The sequence below is a fragment of the Copidosoma floridanum genome, unplaced genomic scaffold (genome assembly GCF_036245765.1).
Source record: "Copidosoma floridanum isolate Cflo_tuat_1 unplaced genomic scaffold, Cflo_Japanese_pri ptg000007l, whole genome shotgun sequence".
Classification (NCBI taxonomy): Eukaryota; Metazoa; Arthropoda; class Insecta; order Hymenoptera; family Encyrtidae; genus Copidosoma; species Copidosoma floridanum.
In genome coordinates, this window is record NW_028321884.1 from 288,238 (window position 1) to 306,101 (window position 17,864).

At 39.8% G+C, this 17,864-nt stretch overlaps 2 protein-coding genes across 2 annotated transcripts in view; one reads left to right on the plus strand and one right to left on the minus strand.

Moving 5' to 3' along the window:
* Positions 1 to 15,413, plus strand: part of LOC106640107 (uncharacterized) — a 27,800-nt gene extending 12,387 nt beyond the window's left edge. The window contains exons 8-31 of the mRNA XM_023389996.2: positions 15 to 307; positions 390 to 649; positions 845 to 1,543; positions 1,669 to 2,251; positions 2,319 to 2,615; positions 2,801 to 3,286; positions 3,504 to 3,668; positions 3,830 to 5,763; positions 5,866 to 6,007; positions 6,084 to 6,199; positions 6,275 to 6,979; positions 7,061 to 7,184; positions 7,261 to 7,391; positions 7,469 to 7,612; positions 7,757 to 8,047; positions 8,253 to 8,441; positions 8,707 to 9,264; positions 9,341 to 9,750; positions 10,468 to 10,701; positions 11,192 to 11,577; positions 11,649 to 12,036; positions 12,121 to 12,250; positions 12,359 to 13,425; positions 13,553 to 15,413. Coding sequence (XP_023245764.2) covers positions 15 to 307; positions 390 to 649; positions 845 to 1,543; positions 1,669 to 2,251; positions 2,319 to 2,615; positions 2,801 to 3,286; positions 3,504 to 3,668; positions 3,830 to 5,763; positions 5,866 to 6,007; positions 6,084 to 6,199; positions 6,275 to 6,979; positions 7,061 to 7,184; positions 7,261 to 7,391; positions 7,469 to 7,612; positions 7,757 to 8,047; positions 8,253 to 8,441; positions 8,707 to 9,264; positions 9,341 to 9,750; positions 10,468 to 10,701; positions 11,192 to 11,577; positions 11,649 to 12,036; positions 12,121 to 12,250; positions 12,359 to 13,425; positions 13,553 to 14,285 — 10,465 coding nt within the window. The 3' untranslated portion in view covers positions 14,286 to 15,413. The remainder of the gene's footprint in view (positions 1 to 14; positions 308 to 389; positions 650 to 844; positions 1,544 to 1,668; positions 2,252 to 2,318; positions 2,616 to 2,800; positions 3,287 to 3,503; positions 3,669 to 3,829; positions 5,764 to 5,865; positions 6,008 to 6,083; positions 6,200 to 6,274; positions 6,980 to 7,060; positions 7,185 to 7,260; positions 7,392 to 7,468; positions 7,613 to 7,756; positions 8,048 to 8,252; positions 8,442 to 8,706; positions 9,265 to 9,340; positions 9,751 to 10,467; positions 10,702 to 11,191; positions 11,578 to 11,648; positions 12,037 to 12,120; positions 12,251 to 12,358; positions 13,426 to 13,552) is intronic.
* CCT6 (chaperonin containing TCP1 subunit 6) lies at positions 15,410 to 17,743 on the minus strand. Its single transcript, XM_014354018.2, has 5 exons — positions 17,503 to 17,743; positions 16,666 to 17,257; positions 15,941 to 16,565; positions 15,699 to 15,867; positions 15,410 to 15,633 (listed from the first exon to the last, which is right to left on the minus strand). Exons 1-5 carry the CDS (start codon positions 17,637 to 17,639, stop codon positions 15,561 to 15,563), a joined length of 1,596 nt encoding a protein of 531 aa, XP_014209504.2. The 5' UTR covers positions 17,640 to 17,743; the 3' UTR covers positions 15,410 to 15,560.
* Between the last annotated feature and the right edge of the window lie 121 nt (positions 17,744 to 17,864).

Genomic DNA, 17,864 nt, shown 5'->3' on the forward strand with positions numbered 1-17,864 from the left:
TATTCTCGGGACAGAGTTCAAAGTGATCCACGCTCACGTCCAAACAGCAGTGACCCTCGCAGTTACGGTGTGTCACCAGTGATCAATAGTGATCCACGGTTAGCTAGCAATCAGGGAGATCCGCGAAATCACTCGGTCGTGCCTTCGTCGGATCCACGTAGCCAAAGTATTGCGGGCGCTAGGTACGCTGATAACTATGAGCGTCATAAGCGAATAACGGATTCATCAATGCCCCCCGATTACCAAAGGCATCAGTACAATCAGGAAGCCTTTCCTACCATGGTGCCGCCACCCGTACACGGTCCAGGTAAAAATATTTAATTCTTCAACTTGACTAGTTTTACTAAAGAAATGTTTAATTTGAAAATATTTTATTCGACAACTTTCAGGTCCAAGTTCTGCTCCAGCTTCATTAACTTACGGACAACAAATGGGATCGTCCAATCAGATGGGTTACGATTATTGGATGGGAGCTCCTCCACAGCAACAGCAGTGGAATCAACATCCACGCATGCAACAACAAACTACAGCGCAACCTTATCAAATGTCAAATCAGTCAACTAGTTGGCAACACATGCAGCCTCATTCAATGATAAATGGCGATTCCCGAATGGGTCATTCATATTCTAATCAAATGCCACCCAACACGGTATGTATAACTTTTCATCCTTAAATTTTTTTTTTTCTCATGTGGTTATTTATTTATTAATCTAAAGGCTCTTATCCCTTGTTCAATGTTTAATTTAAATTTAGTGATAGTTTGCTTAAATATTTTTTTTTTTAGCGATTGCATTGAGTAACCATCCCTAATGAAAAAAAAAAAAAATTATTTTCTTTAAACTAGGGTCGGAATGATTCACACATGCAAAACGTGATGAGCAACAACACGAGCTATGGTCAGAACAGAAGCGGAGGTTACCAAGATTCGCGGCCTTCATACAATATGCCTTACGAACAGCACCAGCCCCAGATAAGGCCTTCTTGGAATAATCGAGTGAACGATTCCGAGCGATTCTCTGGTAGACCACCTTTCGGAAGGCCTGGCGGACCACCGAATTCTTGGAACAAAGATATTCAGAGACCAAATCGAGATCCAAGAATGTTTTCGGACAGGGATCCGAGAACGCGACCCGATCCTCCGCGACCTTCTACTCCCCCAATACCTCCGAAAGAAACACCCGCTCCGTTCAAAGCATCCGAGAAAGACACACATCCAAATAAATCCAAGCCATTACCTGAAAAAGAAGTTTCAAAAAAACGTCCGGATATTGGTAAGACTGATGTCGTAAAGGAGAAAACCAAAGAAAAGGAGAAAGATAAAATCAAAGATAAAGATAAACATAAAGATAAAGATAAACACAAGGATAAAGATAAAAATAAACACGGTGAAAAATCAAAGTCGAAATCTAAAAGCTCGAATAAGCCTCAATTGGCAGACATCTATGGCACCATAGATGCAAAGAAAGCTGTTAAAGGATCTGGATTGCAAAAGTTTAAAATTCCTAAAAAGAGACCCTCTTATGATGCTAGAGATACCGCAGCTGTGAGTAGCAATATTATTTTTCAATATCTGTTATTGATATGACATTCATACTTTAAATTTAATATATTTAATATATTCCGGTGAACTTGTATTTTACGACGACTGAAATTTTGAATATATTTTAGGCATCCGAGGAAAATGTAGAAGAGAGTGATGTATTGATTACTCACGATACCAGTGAGAAACAGTCGGAGAGTAGTACATCCAAAAAATCATCCAAGTCAGGCGCAAAAGAAAAAACAAGTAAAAAAGACAAACATAAAAATGATGTTCTGGATGAACTGACAGATATCGACAAAATTGACGGATTGAAAGAACTCGCGGCTGCTAAAAACCTTTCAAGCGAAGACATGGCAATCATTTTCAATCAAATGATGACAACTCTAAAAAAGAAAAAAAAACCTGCGATGTACTTGTCTGATGACGAAGATGAAGATAGCAGTGACAAGCAAAAATCAGAAACAAAGAAAACATCAAAAAAGAAAAAACATTCAAAGAAAGTAATTGAATCATCCGACGAGTCTGAAGATGAAAAGAAACTAGAAAAGAATAAAGAAAAAAAGAAAAAGAAGACTGGTGCATTAAGGAAAATAATCAGTGACGAATCAGAGGCAGAAGAAAAAGATAATGCGGGAGAGAATGAAGAAACGTTCGCTGATCTATTAATGGAAAATGATGTACCTAATGACGATGGTAACGATCTACCCGGTAAGTACTTGATTTTTAATTACCTACTTCAAGTATTTGAAAGTTATAGTTTATGTAACAATTGTAGTAACCGAGCAAGAACCAGAATCCGAAGTAGTAGCTGCCGAAGGAGAGGAGGAAGCTGCTACTGTTGCTACGGAAGAAGAAAAAATTGTCCAAGCACCTGCTAAACCAAAGCCAAAACGTCGGACTCGCGAACTCGATGCTTTACAGGAAGACTTGAAGTCCAGCTGGATATGCGATGGTGCCATGAGAGCTACTGGCAGTCGTATGTGTAGTCAGAGAAATAAAGACTTGGAGCAGGTACAAGAAAAATCGACGGAAGATCAACCTGGTATATCTGCTGCTACAGCAAAAAACATAGGTAGGTACCACAACTTTTTTATTGTTCTGATTTTCTATTCTTTTTTTTTCTTTTTTTTTTTTACATGAAAAAAAAGAAATAAAAATTCAATAGTTTAGAAAACTAGAAATAATGCACGTCTAACGATTGTAAAAAAAAAAAAAATTAAATCACCTTATGAAACAACATTGAATCGGTATTTTCAGGTTTGCTTAAGAATGTGTCGATTAAACTTTCGAAAGACTTTCTCAATGTTTTAAATTCAAAAACAGGTAAGATGAAGAAGCCTCTACCACCTAAAGTCAAACCGGGCCCAAAGAGTAAAAAGGCTGCCGCCTTAGCCACAGCTGTTGCTATCGCTGCGTCCGGGGCAAGCTTGACCTCTTGCCTCGGGACTTCGGACAGCGAAGATGATGATACTCCTCTGTCGTTTAGATCCGAAAATATAAACGCCGATGGCAAATCAAAGAAAGATACGTCTCCCAAAACTGCTAAAAAGACGCGAGCTAAAGCTGTCAAAGTTCAGCCTCCGCCGCTTTTTGACAGCTCGTCCAATGACAGCTTTAATCTTGACGCCTCGGCAGTTGAACCTTCTACAGATATTTCACTGCACCCTGAGACCAATCCAACTGAAAAAACAGCCAAGGGAAGAAAAACGACCAAATCGAAAAAGAAGGCAACGACAGATACAGGTAACTTGTCACGAATAGTCCTCTTAATTGCTCACATTGCTAATACTGCTGCTATTGCTACTAAATTTCATTCAACGACAAATAATACGGACAAGTAATTATACCGTCATTCATCAGCCTCCATGCTTACGATCCTTTGAAAAAAAAAAAAAAAAAAAAAAAAAAAAAGTTAAAAATCCTTACCCATTCTTCAAATAAAAAATTTATCAAAATCTAGCTGCGGAATCGTCTTCTGATGAAAGTCTGGTGGATACAACAGCCAAATCACGCGAATCAAACGAAGAACTACTTGATAACGTTATGGCAGAGTTGGCTTCGAATCCTAAGTATTCAGTGGCTAAAAAGAAACAAACTAAAAAGAAGAAAAGTAACTGGCAAATGGGTATGTTTTGTATACGTTTTGATGAATCGAATGAAACGTTGTTAAATCTATATATTGGCAAAAATGTGAGCATTAGAGGGCAAAGTTATTCCAAAACTAGTTAATTAATGTGCTTATTTTTTGCTAAATTTAATGTTTGTTTGTTTAAAAAATTGCAACAGGTATCGTGTCGAAAAAGAAGAAAAAGAAAACACCATCAGCAGCAGCCAAGAGCGACGATGTGCACGGCTCGACCTCGGATCTATCAGTGACCAATGAAAACGATCTGGCTGCAAGTGATGGCGCATTAGTATCGTCGAAAAAAACAAACAACTCTTTAGAGCTCCAAGATAACGCTGACGAGTCGGAAGATCCTGGTTGGAACACTATGAGCACCACTCAAGATGAAGAAGAAGTAATATCGCGCGTTGATCCTGACGCTTTGATCGGATATACCCAATCCGAAGGAAAGCACCAGTGCCTGCTGTGTAGATTTTACCGCAAAAACATCGTACATCACTACAAGATACAGCATCCGAAGAAAGAAGTGCTGATATCGCGTCTACCAGCAGAAGAGTCCACTCTAGCGTGCGAAGAGTCCATGAGGCTGGATTTGGAGAATAATGATCCACCACCTGATGCGGACATTGGCAGATACATCTGTCGCTTTTGTAACTTCATGACAAAAGGCGTGGATATCGTTGCCCGTGAATCATTTTACGAACACTGTACGAACCACACGGGTGAATATCGTTTCATGTGCCAGCAATGCAACTACGAGGCTGTGACAAAGGGCTCGATACGCACGCATTTCTACAAAGAGTGTCGCAAGCTCTCAAACATGAATTTGAACGAAGCGATTATTGAGACGACGATTCCGGTGGATAACAGAATTTACGGCTACATGTGTACGCATTGCAATTTTCTTCAACTGAAAAAAAGTAACGTGGAAAAGCACGTGAGACTATGGCACACGAGAACAAATAAAGATCTTGATGTCAAAATCATGAAAATCGACATGTCAATCAGCGTGAAGCGAGAAGATGTTCAAATATCGAGGAATTATGTCAATACTGCTGTTGTAAACACAATTGAACCGAAGATCGAAAATGATCCTATCGAAACATCGATGAATGAAGAATTTCAGATTACAGGTGACGAAGACGGTTCGGCAGCTTGTGACGTCAGCGAGCCTGAGAAGGTATATTTTCCTGCAGAAGACCCCGATCTCAATATTACGCTGGAAGTGGTGGAACATAAGCCCGAAAAGAGCAGTAACTTGAGCGCGTTCGTATGCCCCGACGAAGTGGCAACCAAAAAAGAAGAAGAGATTCAAAACGAGCGCAAAAAAAAGATGCAAGAGATCGCTCAAAACATTGGCATCAAAGTTGGAGAGAAAGAGACTCCAAAACGACTTTCCATCATCGACAAACTCAAGGACAAGATTGAAGAAACTGCTATGCCTATTGAAGAGATCGAAACTACTGTTCCCGAAAAAATCGAGATGGACGAGAGTCCTTCCATGGAAGAAAGTCAGGATCCGCTTAGTATTCCCGAGGAGAAGATCGGGATACCCACGGTGGATGCTCAAACGGAGGAATCGAAGCCTCAGATTTTGGAAGAAACTATGCCGATCAAAGAGGATCCAGAAAACTCTACTGTTGTTTCAGGAGAAAAAGATGACAAGGCCAGTAACAAAATAAAGGATCCTTTAGCTTTCGTTGATGAATCCACCGGAAAGACTGTTGTGAGCGAAGACGATGATAGCGATCCCAACGTTATTCCTCCGCTTCAGTACGACTCCGAGTCTGATCAGTCGGATCACGAAATTACCACTCCCGACGTCAGCAGTATTCTGCAAGATACGAATAAAATAGGCTCGCCTTCCAAGGGTCGTATGATGACGACGATTCAGCGACTCGCGGCACAGTTGCAGACCAAGCCTCCGGAAACTCCGCCGCTGCCTGAGCCCGAAATGGTCATGACGGATGTCGGAAATGGGGCTTCTGTAAAAGTAAAAACGGAGCAGACTTCTCCAAAAAAACAAGACGACATGGCTGTTACATCGCAAACAACTATTAAGACTGAAGTCCATGCGGAGCTGGGATCGCCAACCGTAAGTTAATTGAATTTACATTATTTTAATTTTCGCATGTGTATCTAACTTTGCTTAATATACACTATGTATGTATGTATGTATATGTTTCGTTTTATCCAGGAAAACGATAATGGGCTTAAAGCAACTGAAGAAGCTGCTTCGAAGCAAACTGCTCAGTCTCCTAAGACTTTCATTAGAATCAGGAGAATAAGTGGAGATAAACTTTCCAAGGGAGGCGACCAAGAGTGCGAATCAAATAACGGTAAATTTCCAGCGAATTATTTCTTTGTTTTTGTCAATGACACCTAACAAATAACTGGATAAATACGTTATTACAGGGACCGACCAGACAATGGCTACCATGAAACCCCTAGACGCAGAAGACGACTCGAATTTCGGATTTAGAATTGAAAGTGTCGTGAGTCTTGCTCCACAGGATGGTGTCAACAAATTTGTACGTAATTTTAATATTTTTTAAAATCCGTTAGATCTGTAATGTTTGATTGTTTAAAATTAATCATCAACGTAGGTTCCTAATATGCGCCAAACGGTCGAAACATCGCCGCCAATAGCCGGTCTACCGGTGCTAAAAAAAGCACCCAGTCAATACATCATCAAGCGTGCAGATGGCACAAGCCAAGTCTTGACAAGCTCTACGGGTGAGCCGCTCAAACTTGTCCCGATATCAATACCCTCAGCAGTTCGTACGAGTGCCAAACCTTCCGATAGCTATGTGTCCATTGGTGGACAGATATCGATCAAGTTAGATCCGAAAACAATAACTCCGTTATCATCAGCCGCGCCTAATGCTATCAACAGCCCTACAACGACTCTCGTCACCTCGACTGGACAGCCAATCAAGCTGGTAAAAATAAATCCACCTGAACAGATGCCCGTTGCCATCAAGCTTAAATCCGCTGTTGTTTACGAAAGAATGCTAAACGACGACAAGCTTGTACACTTGTTCAAGTGCATGGGTCGAGATTGTTGTTTTACAACGAGCACCGAGCCCATATTCTTCAGGCACATACAAATGCACGAAATTGAGTCATCATCTGATGTATCAAGTTATACCGAGTATAGAGATTTTTACAAGTGTGCTTATTGTTACATCGACTGCAAAAAATATACCGATCTTGTCCAACATCTCGAGACAACGCACATATTCTGCAGATACTGCTGCAAGTACTGTTTTTATAGGGCTTATGCTTATTCTTACGTCGAAATACATCAGGTATGTTTTAACCAAGCATTGTTTCTTTATTTGTAATCAGTTGGTTATTTTTCAAATTGCTCATCTTGTGTGTATTTACAGAAAAGTTATCACCCTATAAAAAAAATTCACATACTCGTAGCGAGCGAAGAACTTGTGCGCGCACCTCCTCCTCCGAAAAGACTCGATCGTAAACAAATTATCAAGCCATACGTGTGCGTTCATGGTAAGTCAAATTTCAAGCAAAAGCCACATCAATCTAACAACTTAATCGATGTAATTGAACATGCGTTTTGTTTCAGAGTGTAACAAGTACTTTTTTATACCGGAAGCCTTCATGTTACATCTGAATATGCATCATAAAAATATTATTTCTGGCTACAAGTGTCATATCTGTGTAGTCTTAGCATCCAATACAGACGCTCTCATTGAAGTAATTGAAATAATTTTCTCATCCGTGTACTTTTACCGTGGTTAACTCTCAACGTAAACTTTAAATATTTATTTCAGCACTACAAGCAGCATGGTTATTTCAAGTACCATTGCTTGTACTGTGCTCATGGTGCGGCCAATATGAAAGAACTGGCATCTCATCTGAGCTCGGCTCATTACAACCAGCCACCTCAAGTTCTAGAGAGATGTTTACCTCGTGAGGTAATACTCCTATCATAAATTTCCCTGGTTACCTTCCTTGCATTTATCTCCTAGTCCAAGTCCTGACATATACGAAAACATAATGCGAAATTATATACAAAAGTCTTTCATTTTATACATAAAAATTGTTTACCTAATCTACAGATCTTGAAAAACTTGAGTGCGATCGAACAGTTACGGGTACGTGACATAGAAGTAATGCAGCGTAAACCTGAGGACGAGATCAATCCAAAAGTACCGATACCACCACTATCAAAGACTCCAAGTGCAATTTCTGTGATCCCCAGTGCACCGATCATGGCGACCAAAATTCTTTCACCCAAAGAAAAACTCGCAACCAATAGTGACGGCGGTATTTCTAATATTCGTATTATAAGTGCACGCAATCTGAATGCCAATTCCACCAATTTACTCAAGGTTGGGAAAAACGTTAAGGTGAGTGTTAGATTTTTGGCAAACGAAAACTTGTGAATTTTTTCTTGAAAAAAAATTAAAAAAAAAGAAGAACGTAAAATTAGGTAAATTTAAAGCTAACTTCACTGGAATCTATTTTGGTAAACGCGAATATCTTTTTTTATTTTCAATGCAAGTTCGTCAACATGTTTATGTACTTAATTGTGAATGCAAATAATTCTTGTAGCTTGCTTTGGCCGAAATACCAAAGTTGAACTTAGATGAAGCATTATTACAAAAAAACCACTTGAGTAGCTACAATCTGTTTTATAATAAAAAACAAATCGGTGCGGATGATTCAAATGACGACAACAACGATGTCGTGTTCCTAGAAGTCCGAACTCAACCAAGCGATAGTATAAAAAACCTGCAAGAGGTACAGGGGTGTCCAACTGATTTGATTTTTTTTTTGTTTTCATTTAACTACGTGTCATTCGTTTGCTGTCATTGAATCATAAAAACATGAAATTAAGCGCTGCTGTTGCTGTTGTTGTTGTTATTTTACGTTACATGCTTCGAATTCATTATTAATCGCTTCGAATTCATTATTAATCGCTTCGACTAATCTCTTTTCAAAAATAACATAAAATTGTACTGTAACATAATTATTTCAACGGTATTTATTTATTCACTTGCAACAGCCGACTGCAAATACATTGGAAATCAAGGAAGAGACATCAACCGAAGATGATGAAGACTCGAACAAAGCAAGCGAGTCAGAGCAAAATTGCAGCAGTAACGCGACCGGTACGGATCATTCTACTACCACCTCAAAGAGTGGTGAACCTAGCACTGTTCGTTTCTTAACTCTTGACGACGTGAAAAACACTGGCTTCATGGGTTGTGACTTGTTCCGTTGTGGGGTCGAGAATTGCCAATTCAGTGTTGAATCAGCGGAAGAGCTGCGCGCTCACATGCAGCAGTGCCTTCCCTGTGCCGAGGAAGGCACTGACGCAGCTTTGTATTGCCCGCACTGTGGTCCGCAGAGCAAACGCTTCGTCAAGCCAAGTTCCTTTATGGACCACATAAAGATACATGGGGTCAAGCGTTTCGGCTGCATCTTATGCGATGCAAAATTTGCTCTACAGAGTCAGGCTACGTGTCATCTACGTCTCAAGCACAAATATCTCACGTCAAGGTTTGTGCCTGCCGATCCCACGAATCCGTCGACCGATGGCGTTTTCTACATCCATCCGGTGGTACGTTTGCCGAAAATTTTCTAGAGTACATGCAATCGACACCAATTGACACAGTATGCGTTCAAAATTATTACAGACCGTGGACAAGGTGAAGGGTGGTAAAAAGGGCCAAAAAACTGTTACGGAGAAGCCCACCGAGCAGGAGAAGACGAGCTTTTTGCCGAGCGAAATCGACAAGCTGCCTTTACCTGCCATCTTTAACAAGGCAGTGCAGTGTGCCATCTGCTCGTATACCAACAAAGTGCGTACCAATATTGTTCGGCACTTGCAAGCTCACCTCAAAGACGAGAGTGTTCCCACTGCCTGTCCAGTCAACCCGGTGCCCTGTCTCGATAAGAAGGAACGCATGTTTGACAAGATGGTTAATCTAGCGAGTAGTTCGCACGAAAACGGTCGAATGGGTAGCGGCGGTTTAGGCCCTGCTCCAAAGGAGGGCAAGCCTGAAGAGGACGAAGGTCTACCGAAATTCGTTCCCGAAAATAGAAGGTACGTTTTAATTTTCATTTTTCTTCTCTATTTTTTCAATCATTCTGATTGTTATTTTAATCAAATTAATTGTGGTTTATTATCTAAAGACAACTATAATGCAAATGTAAAAATAAAAGAAACAAGTTTTATTTCTTGCACAACTACTTAAAGAGTTAGGGAAAAAAAACCACTAATGTACATAATTTCAACCACATTTTGTCACAACAACTTTCAATTTATAGCAAATTAATAGCAACTATACATCACAATATTGAATCCTAGGAAAAATTTTATATACATACAGATCATTTTGAAAAGTATATAATCTGATTCCCTTGTACTTACTGTCCCAAAGATTAGACAGAATCATTCGTGCCAAAGTGTTTTTAATGTGTCCATTTCATCTTATCACTTTATCATTGTAATCAACTTAATCATACAACCTTTTTTTCTTACATGGAGCCATTCATCAAAGCTCTATTATCTATAAACAATCATCGAGAAAATTTTAATATCGTAAATGTTTCTTACGAGACAACAAAGTCCTTCTATCTCATATTATTTTGTCCCGAGAATATATAATTTTTTTCCTGGATCACGATACGTGAAATACCCACGTGAATCGAAGAAAAAAAAATTTGAGGAATACTAGGTATAGAGACAACGCAAGTTTTGGAGTGCAATAAATTAAGCGTAAGACAAATGAAATTGCAATGTGTGTGTACAATTTGTCAGATACGTCTGTGGCGTTGCGGAATGCAACTATTTATCCGTGGACGAATTGATGCTGCGGCATCACTTGAAAGCTTTGCACTCGGACGAGGTGTACTATCGGTGCCCCCACTGCCCACCACCGAACGGCCAGGATCCCGGCCAAAACATAGCCTTAGATAAAATGGGTGTTCACTTAAAAATGCACGATTGCCGACTTTACAAGTGTTCTCATTGCATATACCATCACTATCACAGGTTTGTTAATTTTTAACGCACCGACAGACATTGTTATGCTCCCCCTTCCCGTGCGATACGAGCCTGTTATTATTCTCTTTCTTTCTTTTCACATATTTCATCTTTCAATCACTTTTCTTCTGCATCGATTCCTTTTTTTTTTCTTCATCAACTGTCGTTTGCCGCTTTTTTCAGCTTTTAGGTTTTTTAGTTGCTAGCACCAATTATTGAATGCATTTTTTTATTTAAAATTAGACTCTAATTTTGTATATTTTTATTTATTTATTTATTTATTTATTTATAACTTGGAAACAGTGTACACTGCATTGATGTTTAATGTACTATGGAAGTAAATTGTAGTGATATGTTGAAATTGAATGAAAAAAATTTTCAACACCGATCACGGATAGCACAGCTGCACGCTTTTTAAAAAATCAAAAGTAGTCTAGATATTTCACCCAAGTAAATCATTAAGCCAGTATTAAACGAAGTATCAACTGTTGAATCACAGGCACGTTGTCGAGCGCCATTTGGCCGATAAGCATGCGGAAAAGCGTCAGTTTGTCAAGGTGGTGCGCGAACTACAGACCGACCAACAAATAATCGAGAACCAGCAGCAGCAACAACTGTTGGGTACCGCTTCCCAAGAGATCGAGGACGAAGATCAGCCGGATCCGGACGGCAACACCTGGAAGTGCAACCTGTGCGATTTTAAGTGCATATTAAAAGCAGCCATCCAAAATCATGCCGCTATCGAGCACAATGAGCGCTGCCAGTTCAAATGCAACGGTTGTGGTTTCAGAACCATCAGTAAGATCACCTTTGATCAGCACATGGCCACCAAACACACCAATGACCCTCATGTTGATTATACCACCGTGTATCGCAGGATCAAGAGTTAGTATCGCTTTATTATTTCCGTTGAGTTAAATGTAATTATTCACTGATCATTTATTATTATTTAATAGGTTTAAAAAAACCAGAGATAGTGGAAGCCCCAGTTGTGCAGGATGAGCCGTTCGACACTACGCCGCTTTGGTCGCGACATATGCCACGGATTCGTCACATTCGAGGCATTCTGCTCGAGGAGGAGGAGGAAAACAACGAAACCGGAAAACCTGCCAAGCGCAAATCCGCCAAATCACTTTCGGATGACCCGCTCAAGTCACCCGAGACCAAGAAACAACGCGCATTGTCGATCGATGACATTGATAAGCTGCGCACGGCCGATGGAGGCTTTGGATCTTACGGCACTCCCATCGGGAACCAATACACATGCGTGATTTGCAACTCTTACAAGTCACGGTACAAGCAAGACTTTAGAGATCATATGTTCCGTGAATTGAAATACTTGAGGTAAGCTTGAAATACATGAGATCGTATATCATAATCTTTTAATCATTGAAAAGAATTTGAAAAAAAATTTCTTTACAAATTCAGGTGGAATTGCCCTAATTGCGAGTACAAGTCAGTAAATCGCGCGATATTACTTAAACATCATAATAGTAAACATTCTGGTCTGGCTTTCAACGTTGAACCTACCAATCCTGATGCCCAAATCGAAGACTGGGTAAGTCGAAATCAAAGTTACTGAATATTTGTCCTCGGTGTATGCACATAGGGATGTTAAGTAAACGAAAAAAAAAAAAAAAAAAAAAAAAAAAAAAATTAATTTTAGGTTGCTATGGTTGTGAAGACACAAGGTGAAATAATGAAAGCTAATAAAGCCGCTGCAAATACAGCCGCTGAAGATGAAGCCGAGGTGGAAGTTGAAGCCGAAGCCGAAGAGAGTGGTGACGAAGACGACTACCTGGTCGACAGTATTAAAATCGAAGAGGAAGAGATCGAGGACATCAATATAGACAACGTTTCATCCGAGGTGCTGTCGGAGGCTATATTTTGCAAACACTGTCACATGAAGTTTACAAAGTGGCGAGGCTTCAAGCGACACGTTCAGCTGAAGCACTTGAAAAGGCTGAAGTTTTTGTGTGCCTACTGCGACCGCAGCTCAAGTTCTGAGGTAATGATATTGCAGCACGTACGCTCAAGACACAAGAACATGCCTGAAAAAGTATTAGAAAATCCAAATCCCAAAACTAGTGAGTTGAGTGCCGAATTTTGGGAACGTGAGTATGGTCTGTTTGTGCCGAAACGTTCAAAAAAACGCAAACGCCCCGAGGATGTGACAGTAGGTGTCACCGAGGACGGCCAAATAAACGAGTTACCCTGCAAAAAGTGCGACTTTACTGCATTGAACATGACTGGGCTCAAGAATCACATGAGAACGCACGAGACGAAAGTCAAGCAAAAGTGTACTTACTGCACATTTAGCAGCTTTAATCTGACTGAGATGCGACAGCACTGGGAGGTCAATCACGCTCATTTGGAATTTAAGGTCGAAGAGGCTATAGTTACTAGCGCCGCAATGGACGTAGCAGCGTTGCGCGTCGGCAAAAAAGCTAAGTTTGATGATGAAAAAAAAGCTATAGTTTACTACTGCTATTACTGTAGTATGAGCAGCCAATCACTTGACAAGATTAGACACCACTGGCAACTTTCGCACAAGGACAATACTAGAACTTCGATGTTTAAGTACAAAGAGCATAGCGAGGTAAAGATCAAGTGTGCCTATTGCGCCGAAAATGGCACTAAATCCACTCTGGTTCATCACATTAGAGAAAAGCACGGCCGCGATAAGCCCCTTTTGATGGTAGAGCGGGAGGAAGATGGCTGGATGTGCGACGAGTGAGTGATGATACAATAATTAGAATATATATATATATATATATATATATATATATATATATATATATATATATATCATCGTCATTCAATTATATAAACTTGAATGCAAATTTAATTTTTTTTTCAGATGTAAGGAATTTTTGGCCAACAAAGAGGAGATCGACGAGCACAATAACAGAGTTCATCCAGAATACACGATAAACGTGAAATTGGTGCGTCGAAGTTTCGTGTGCAAGCAGTGCGGTGCTGATACAATTTCTGCCGACACGATGATGAGACACGCCAAAAGCCATCTTAACGGGTACAGATGCAAGTACTGTGTCGAAATGTTTAAGTCCTTCCACGCTGTAAAGAATCATTTCGCGGTGGCACACGTCGACAAAGAGCCCGAGACGCGAACCCTCACAACGGACGAGCAGAACCGAGTAATCGAGAATCTGTTGCGGGATTCGGTGGTAATCAGTCCCATTCAACTCAGTCCAGTCAAAGTGACAAATACACCAATCAAGTCGCCTCCCACGAGTCCGAGACTCGCTAAAAAGTCGACGACGAAGCAATGCGTCAGACGAATATGGCCTACTCCAGATAAGATCAAGGCAGTGGCGAGAAAGTCGACGAATCCGCTACCTCGCTATCCTTCGGGCATCGTGTTTGAAATCGGGGAGAGGCCTGAACCGAATCCCATCTCGTATTATGGTCGACCCATAAGTCCGATAGACCTGAGTAAATTCAACACTACCCTGAACAATGCTGGACTTACAATCAAACTGGACTGTGCCAAGTTTGCAGAATTTTCGAATATCAACTTTAATCCTAGACTTGAGCTTGTCGACTGTGTAAAGAGCATAACGCGGAGCTGAAGAAAATTGCGATTTTCGAATTATATTGATATGAGCTTTGAATCATGGTAGCAAAATGCTCGCTTTTTGTTTTTGTTTTTTTTCTGCCTCTAGAATCAAATAAACGCCAAACGTTATAGTAATTTAAAAAAATGAGGCTAAAGGTGCTTTGGTAAAGAGCACAAAAAATAATCGAATTCCATAAGAATATGATCTGGAAGACTCTTTTTGCGTGTAAAGTAGATTACTAATTAGAGATTAGTTTTACTTTCTTTAAATTGAACTTTGTAGAATATTTTTTTATAAAAATATATCAAAACCTATACAAATCTTGTAGATTTGTTTAAAAAATTCTTTCTGAAATGATTCGATAAGTGGAAAAAACAATCGTAACTTCAATTTGGTCGTGCATTGAATTACAGTACTTTATAGTAAAATTTGTTCGTTTAACCGTGTTGCATTTTGGATTCGTCCAGCTGAAAATTTTAGCTTTCCATAGATTTTACTTTTTTTAAATTGAATGAAAACTATGTTTGTTAATTGAAACACAGAATTAATAAGTAACTATTGCGTAATAATTGGTGATACAATTTGTAATTCTGTTGTATTTTATTTTGTATTTTAAATACGAAAACGACTCGTTAACTTTAATCAAGGTAATATTGTGACGACATGCAGCTGGTAACTGGTATTTTTATGGACGAGAATAATAGAGTAACGAAAAATAAATGATTTTTTGTAAATATTCGTAAGTGTATAATGTGAAATTGATTAAAATAGGTATGTTTTGCAGCAGGTAACGTTTTAATCTCTAAAATGTTGAGGAAGTCAATCGTTATGTAAATGTTTTTGTACAATCTACCGAACTATAGAATTATAAGTAATAATACATTGAGCAGTTTTAACTCACTGCAAGCAGTCTTTTTTTCCTACGTAATGAAAGTGCGGTTTTATATTTAACATTACAACTGAAAACAAATACATGTTTCGAGTGAGTTTATGCTTATAATGCATATTAATACATGCAACATCAAGTCTAAGCTCGCAGAAAGACTGAAGTATCAACTGTGTCTATTAGAATGTAAAAACTGGGAGGAATGTGTAAATAGAGTGTACAAATCATGAATAAATATTTTCGATTTTTTTAAAGGCCACAGACTTTTATTTCAGTAAAATCGTAAAAATGCGATGGTAATGCGTAGAAATATTTTTTATTTTCGAGCGTTCAACGTACAAATACAGTAAAAATATGATAAAGCACATTTGATAGAGTTGAAAATTTTCAATACTTGATAATTAGCCTTTCAACGATGATAATCCAGCTCTCATAATTTCATCCACGAGAAGAAGATTGCTGGCAATGACCGTGCTGGGAAAAAAAAGGTTTTGATAATAAAGGTATGTTTCGAAATAATTTTACTAATAAAAGCTTACCAGGAGTTGACAATTTGCTTCTTTACTACATAATTATCAAAGATGCCAGCTGCTGTAGGGTCTAGAGCTTCTCCGGAAGAAATGTCTAATCCCACAGGCTGATTCAAACTAATTGTTTCTTCTTGCAGTTTAACGATTGTGTCTTGAGTATCAAATCCACTGTTGACGGCTAAAAAAATTAGAAAAAAGTTAGTTTTTGCATTTCACCTACTTTATACTGTATTAAAATTTTCATGAGTTACCCAGCGTTTTTGGGATTATAAGTAGAGCTTCTGCAAAAGCTTGGACGCCAAGACGCTGCTTTCCTTTAACTTGTTCTTTGTACTTCTGGAGAGCTTGGTAAGCAGTTACTTCGAATGCTCCAGCTCCTGGAATCACTGCACCATCCTCTATGGCATTCTTGATTGCTCTTAATCCATCGTAAACAGCATCTTTTAGCTGAACCAGTGTGTATTTGTTTGGTCCTTTCAACAATATAGTTACGGAATTGGGCTTCTTACAGTCTTCCACAAATGTAAATTTGTTTTCTCCCAAAACGTGTTCGTAGACGACACCAGCATAGCCCAAATGCTCCTCTTGTAAATCGTCAAATGAGTTCACAGCTTGCCCACCGCACGCAAGGCTCAATCGCTCCATGTTTCTCCTTTTGGCTCGCCTGAGAGCCATAATTCCTTCTTTGGCAAGCATGTCCAGGGATGGTGGGTCGATGCCCTTTTGGTTGATTACAACAAAGCTCTTGTCGTTATTGTTGCAAAGTTTTCTCTTCAATTCAATGACTTTCTTCACCCTATTGTCTATAAATTCCCGTTCAGCACTGACCAACTTTTCGCGCTCCTCGGCTGTTTTGTAGAAGAAGCCACTGTTCACCTGAAAATTTAGAGTATAAGTTTTAATAAAGATTATCATGATAAAAATATGGGAATAGTGACTTAACGTGTAAAGATGGAAAAGATGATCAAGTACGTACCTCGCTCTTTTCGTACTCCATACTGACGTTGCAAGTCAATATGTAAGCATTTTCGAGTTTTTTTGGCATATCTGGATGCCTAGAGCCATGATCCATTACGAGCCCTTTGATGAGAATTGTGTCGGCCGCTGTTTTGTGCTGCATCTCCATGATTTCAACCATGTGCAGGTCAATCTGCTGATCTGGCTGTCTGATGTGAAGAACAGCATCGGTGCAAATCTCCGTGAGATTTTCGGCGAGAACAGGATGGATTTTAGTCTTGAGGGCAGTTTTCGCGACGGAGAGAAGGGCCTCCTTGGTGGGTTCGATGGGCAACTTCATACTGTCCAAGATTTCGAGAGTTTTAGTTTTGGCCTGGTCGAAACCTTCCGTGACAACTCTCGGGTGGAGGCCCTCGGAAATGTACACGTCTGCCTGTTTCAGTAGTTCTCCTATAAGCAGGACTGTGCTGGTTGTTCCATCGCCGGTCATGTCGTTCTGAGCTGTCGATGCTCTTGCGATCAAGGACGCTGTAGGATGTTGGATCTGCATTTCGTGAAGTAGAACATTGCCATCCTTGGTAATTTTGATATCTCCCGATCCCGACACAAGCCTGAAACACGCAAGTGATACAATTACACGCGGAAAGAACGTCCATGACCGTATAAGGAGCGCTTTCTGTGAAATCAACAATGGAGTCCCTAACCTATTCGAGGCAATCGATCCGGAAATGGACACAAAACCAACGATGATAGTGTTAACAATGAAAACCATGCATCGCAATGGTTATGGAAAGTTAATAACATTTACGGGGCTTAGAAACATCGCGAAATATTATAAATTGTTGATGGGCCTCACATTTTCATGGTACCCTTGGGCCCGAGGTTTGTCTTCATGACTTCTTGGATACCCTTGGCCGCGGATATGTTGATGGCCAGCGCCTGGGCCGCCCTGGCGAACTCAGCCTTGGGATTCAGCAAACTTATCGCAGACATGGCTCGCTTTTAACAATTAACTTTAGGATAAAACTAATTGAATTGACACAACCTTTTTCACATGCACGAGGATTGGAACAAACGCAGTTATTCGCTCCTTTGCTTGGTGCTGCTGCTTTATGATGCGTGGAGTTTGTATGGAACTAAAAAAGTACTTAATTCATTCATTTTCCTAGCGCGCGCATACTTATTCCTACAGTTTGCCGTTCCCAATTTCAAAAAAAC